General features: G+C 37.1%; 1 protein-coding gene across 1 annotated transcript; it reads right to left on the reverse strand.

The window, feature by feature from the left end:
- Window positions 1-4,532: 4,532 nt before the first annotated feature.
- LOC128989053 (ATP-dependent DNA helicase PIF1-like) lies at window positions 4,533-6,089 on the reverse strand. Its single transcript, XM_054410908.1, has one exon. The coding sequence runs from the start codon at window positions 6,087-6,089 to the stop codon at window positions 4,533-4,535; it is 1,557 nt and encodes a 518-aa protein (XP_054266883.1).
- Window positions 6,090-6,313: the final 224 nt, after the last annotated feature.

Consider the following 6,313-nt stretch of genomic DNA (forward strand, 5'->3'; position numbering starts at 1 on the left):
CTGTATCGCGATACGCGTCCGTATCGCCCATCACTATCGTGAAGACAGCTATCGCCAGCTGTCGACCCTACATTTTTCCCCCTCCCACAACGATTTCCCCTCTTCGCCCTCTCGACCAATCAGATAACGCCTAGGTTTGAGCAGTACAGTCGATGCACAAAAAAAAGACCTCGCATTTGAATTTACCTTCTATGGATAATTAATAGTTTTCCGAACTAAAACTAATAACTGTGTATATGTAATATAGCACATATACGCACCAAAAAGTATAAATAAATCGAAACATATAAATTTTATCATATATATGTTCTCAGCATACAAGGAGTGTTTGGACGTACTTGAAACTATGTTGAAACAATATTCGACCAAATATTATTGTTTTAAATACATATTAAAGAATTATTAAAAACCATATATAATATATTTAAGTTAATTTCAGCCTGAAGTCCAGCTAACGAATTAGCACTCAGCGTACTAAGAAAGTTCGGACAAACATTTACCTATGTTGTGACGATATTCCCCAAAATTTTATCATTTTAAATTAAAGTATACACTTAAATGTACAACATATTAAAAAATCATTAAAATCTAAACATATATATTTAGGTTAATTTTAGCTTAAAGTCCAGCTAACGAATTAGCGCTCAGCGTACTAAGAATGTTCGGACGAACATATACCTATGTTAAGACGATATTCCCCAAAATTTTATCATTTTAAATTAAAGTATACACTTGAATGTACAACATATTAAAAATTCATTCAATTCTAAACATATATATTTAGGTTAATTTTAGCCTAAAGTCTAGCTAACGAATTTGTTCTCAGCGTACTAAGAGTTTTCGGACGAACACTTACCTATGTTGTGACGGTATTCCCCAAAATTTTATCATTTTAAATTAAAGTATACACTTGAATGTACAACATATTAAAAAATCATTCAATTCTAAACATATATATTTAGGTTAATTTTAGCCTAAAGTCTAGCTAACGAATTTGTTCTCAGCGTACTAAGAATGTTCGGACGAACACTTACCTATGTTGTGACGGTATTCCCCAAAATTTTATCATTTTAAATTAAAGTATACACTTAAATGTACAACATATTAAAAATTCATTCAATTCTAAATATATATATTTAGGTTAATTTTAGCCTAAAGTCTAGCTAACGAATTTGTTCTCAGCGTACTAAGAGTTTTCGGACGAACACTTACCTATGTTGTGACGGTATTCCCCAAAATTTTATCATTTTAAATTAAAGTATACACTTGAATGTACAACATATTAAAAAATCATTCAATTCTAAACATATATATTTAGGTTAATTTTAGCCTAAAGTCTAGCTAACGAACTTGTTCTCAGCGTACTAATAATGTTCGGACGAACATTTACCTATGTTGTGACGATATTCCCCAAAATTTTATCATTTTAAATTAAAGTATACACTTGGATGTACAACATATTAAAAAATCATAAAAATCTAGACATATATATTTAGGTTAATTTTAGCCTAAAGTCTAGCTAACGAACTTGTTCTCAGCGTACTAATAATGTTCGGACGAACATTTACCTATGTTGTGACAGTATTCCCCAAAATTTTATCATTTTAAATTAAAGTATACACTTGGATGTACAACATATTAAAAAATCATTAAAATCTAGACATACATATTTAGGTTAATTTTAGCTTAAAGTCCAGCTAACGAATTAGCGCTCAGCGTACTAAGAATGTTCGGACAAACATTTACCTATGTTGTGACGATATTCCCCAAAATTTTATCATTTTAAATTAAAGTATACACTTGAATGTACAACATATTAAAAAATCATTAAAATCTAAACATATATATTTAGGTTAATTTTAGCCTAAAGTCTAGCTAACGAACTTGTTCTCAGTGTCCTAATAATGTTCGGACGAACATTTACCTATGTTGTGACGATATTCCCCAAAATTTTATCATTTTAAATTAAAGTATACACTTGCATGTACAACATATTAAAAAATCATAAAAATCTAGACATATATATTTAGGTTAATTTTAGCCTAAAGTCTAGCTAACGAACTTGTTCTCAGCGTACTAATAATGTTCGGACGAACATTTACCTATGTTGTGACGGTATTCCCCAAAATTTAATCATTTTAAATTAAAGTATACACTTGGATGTACAACATATTAAAAAATCATTTAAATCTAGACATATATATTTAGGTTAATTTTAGCTTAAAGTCCAGCTAACGAATTAGCGCTCAGCGTACTAAGAATGGTCGGACAAACATTTACCTATGTTGTGACGATATTCCCCAAAATTTTATCATTTTAAATTAAAGTATACACTTGAATGTACAACATATTAAAAAATCATTAAAATCTAAACATATATATTTAGGTTAATTTTAGCCTAAAGTCTAGCTAACGAACTTGTTCTCAGTGTCCTAATAATGTTCGGACAAAAATTTACCTATGTTGTGACGATATTCCCCAAACTTTTATCATTTAAATTAAAGTATACACTTAAATGTACAACATATTAAAAAATTATTAAAATCTAAACATATATATTTAGGTTAATTTTAGCTCAAAGTCCAGCTAACGAATTAGCGCTCAGCGTACTAAGAATGTTCGGACGAACATTTACCTATGTTGAGACGATATTCCTCAAAATTTTATCATTTTAAATTAAAGTATACACTTGAATGTACAACATATTAAAAAATCATTCAATTCTAAACATATATATTTAGGTTAATTTTAGCTTAAAGTCCAGCTATTGAATTAGCGCTCAGCGTACTAAGAATGTTCGGACAAACATTTACCTATGTTGTGACGATATTCCCCAAAATTTTATAATTTTAAATTAAAGTATACACTTAGATGTACAACATATTAAAAAATCATTCAATTCTAAACATATATATTTAGGTTAATTTTAGCCTAAAGTCTAGCTAACGAACTTGTTCTCAGCATCCTAATAATGTTCGGACAAACATTTACCTATGTTGTGACGATATTCCCCAAAATTTTATTATTTTAAATTAAAGTATACACTTAAATGTACAACATATTAAAAAATCATTTAATTCTAAACATATATATTTAGGTTAATTTTAGCCTAAAGTCTAGCTAACGAACTTGTTCTCAGCGTCCTAATAATGTTCGGACAAACATGTACCTATGTTGTGACGATATTCCCCAAAATTTTATTATTTTAAATTAAAGTATACACTTGGATGTACAACATATTAAAAAATCATTTAATTCTAAACATATATATTTAGGTTAATTTTAGCCTAAAGTCTAGCTAACGAATTTGTTCTCAGCGTACTAAGAGTTTTCGGACGAACACTTACCTATGTTGTGACGGTATTCCCCAAAATTTTATCATTTTAAATTAAAGTATACACTTGGATGTACAACATATTAAAAAATCATTCAATTCTAAACATATATATTTAGGTTAATTTTAGCCTAAAGTCCAGCTATTGAATTAGCGCTCAGCGTACTAAGAATGTTCGGACAAACATTTACCTATGTTGTGACGATATTCCCCAAAATTTTATAATTTTAAATTAAAGTATACACTTGGATGTACAACATATTAAAAAATCATTCAATTCTAAACATATATATTTAGGTTAATTTTAGCCTAAAGTCTAGCTAACGAATTTGTTCTCAGCGTACTAAAGTAGTATTGTCAGCGTATTGTCTGGTACGCCCTTGCCAGTAGCCGTATTCAGGAGTTGAACGTCGACATCCAGGCCATCGTCGTTCTCTCTGTCAACTGTGTCGGCGCTCCTCAGCTCGTACAGATGACCGTCGAGGGAGTTCAAGATGAGGTCGTTGATCTCCTTGACGTTCACTATCAGAGTCGAGAGGATTGCGCGTCGCGAACACATATCAGAGTCGAGTAGGACGTTTGCGGGAAAGACGGAATCGACCAAGGTAGATACTAAGTTGGAAGGACGAAGGTATGATGTACGATGGGGACGGAAGTTAACTGAGACCGAGTTAATACGGCGGAGAGATAAGTAAAATATGATCTAGATTAGATCGGACCTAAATTGGGGGGAGTACGGTATGGATATATTAATTAATGTATGAATTACAATTAAATTAATTGTAAGAACTTACTGGTAGAGGTGAGTTATTATTTTCCGAACTTTTGTCAAGCCCTTGTCCCAGTTGAGTTCAATAGCCCGTTTAACACTGAAAGAAAGATTTAAATGTTATGAAGATTTTGATTATGTTATTTTTTGGGTCAATATGATATTTACTAATGATATTGAGCTAGTACCTTACCCCTCGAATTCACTGTAGGTACAAAAAAGTACACGACAGGCATCGACATCGAAACAAGTAGGACAGATTCTCCTTTTCGTAAGAGCATATAAGCCTCTACTTTGGTCGCAGTGATATTCCTCATCGTACCACCAAGGCATACGGTCAACATTGCCCATCAAATGGGCCATGAAGCGACGGATCCATCGGTAACGAGTTCGCAAGGGAACTTTACATGCCGCTAGGAGGATTTACATTTACCAATTAGGTTGCGTCTGTCCGGGAAGTCTCACTGTAATCAGGCGGTTGGAGATGCCGATTACGATGACTTTAGTGCCGTTGACGAGTCCTTCAGCGATGTTGAGGTTCCTCATAATGAGGCAAACAGAGCCGATCTTCAGCCGCAGAACATGGTCTGGTACGCCCTTGCCAGTAGCCGTATTCAGGAGTTGAACGTCGACATCCAGGCCATCGTCGTTCTCTCTGTCAACTGTGTCGGCGCTCCTCAGCTCGTACAGATGACCGTCGAGGGAGTTCAAGATGAGGTCGTTGATCTCCTTGACGTTCACTATCAGAGTCGAGAGGATTGCGCGTCGCGAACACATATCAGAGTCGAGTAGGACGTTTGCGGGAAAGACGGAATCGACCAAATCAGTCAAAGACGTCACTTGTCTAATCCCGTGCAGCGGAATTAGACTTTGTTCGTTCCGTCCCTCCAAGAAAGTTGTCGAACTGACAGTCCCGTTGCCTACCTCAAGAAGGAATTCGGAATAGGCTGTGGAACCACTAGTCCGATGAGCTGTCGTCAGGGCAAAAATTTTGAAATGCTGCCACAGATGGGAAGCCCGAAGAGAAACACAAACTATGTCAGATGGCGTTCGAGCGTTCACAACGACGGGTGCGATCTGGCGGAAGTCGCCACAGCAGAGGAAGATTTTGCCACCGAATAGCTCATTGGAACGCATGAGGTCTCGCAGGGATCTGTCCAGAACCTCGAAAACAAACCGATGTGCCATCGGGGCCTCATCGAAGACAATAAGCCTTGCAGCCCTGATGAGCTCTGCTCGCTGGGAGCCGTTGGTGATATTCCAAAAGCCGGTGCCGTCACCGAAGTCGAGTGGCAACCGGAACATGCTGTGAGCTGTAGTCCCACCAGGCATGTTACCCGCGGCGATCCCAGAGCTGGCGACTGCCAGTGCAACCTGACGACAACCTCTCACGTATGCGAGAATGACACGAATAAGAGTGGTCTTTCCGTAGCCACCCGGACCGTCAAGGAAAATGATTTTCGAAGACGTTCCGCTGGCTGGGGCATTGAGAACGGAGGTAACGTACTCAAATACACGGTGTTGGTCTTCAGAGAGCTTTGGCACCCACTCCTCCACAAACGCTCTCTGTTGATTTTCGCCGTGTAAGAGCAGTTCTCTGCCCAACTCCGTCGTGTCATCGTGTACATCGGGGAGGCCGTGATCTGCGACGCAAGAGCCCTGCCGACGGAGATTACGATCAATCTCGATGAGACCTAGCTTGTAGGCCAGTTCAACATCGAGAGGATTACGTTCAATGTGGTCCTCGCAGATGGAATCACGGAATACATCCCACAGGAGAGCTGCCAGAGCTCCCATGTTGCAGAGGATCACAAAGAAAGAACGAAGTCTCGGGCCAGTCATGAAAGTGGCGGCCTCGCGCAGCGCGTAGTGGTACTCCTGTTCATCTTGCACCAAGCCAAGATGCCGCGCGACCTCTTGAAAAGTGCGGCAGTTCGGCCCACCGCGGGACAGGAGGTCGGCATAACCACGGCAAGCAGCAGTCATTAACGCAGGTAATACTGTTCAGTCCTGCTCGGAGAGACCCAAAACAGTCTGCACACTTTCTCGCCGCGCTGGCGGGCCGTGATAAAATGGACGTGGATAAAATACGCTGAGCGCTAATTCGTTAGCTGGATTTTAAGCTAAAATTAACCTAAATATATATGTTTAGATTTTAATGATTTTTTAATATGTGCTACATTTAAGTGTATACTTTAATTTAAAATGAT

This window comes from Macrosteles quadrilineatus, unplaced genomic scaffold, assembly GCF_028750875.1.
Source record: "Macrosteles quadrilineatus isolate MER2022 unplaced genomic scaffold, UCM_ALF_1.0 Scaffold_3__2_contigs__length_128488019, whole genome shotgun sequence".
NCBI lineage: Eukaryota > Metazoa > Arthropoda > Insecta > Hemiptera > Cicadellidae > Macrosteles > Macrosteles quadrilineatus.

Bases quoted from the DNA above. Each gene is read 5' to 3' on its own strand.
- LOC128989053 (XM_054410908.1), bottom strand. From the start codon at position 6,089: ATGACTGCTGCTTGCCGTGGTTATGCCGACCTCCTGTCCCGCGGTGGG.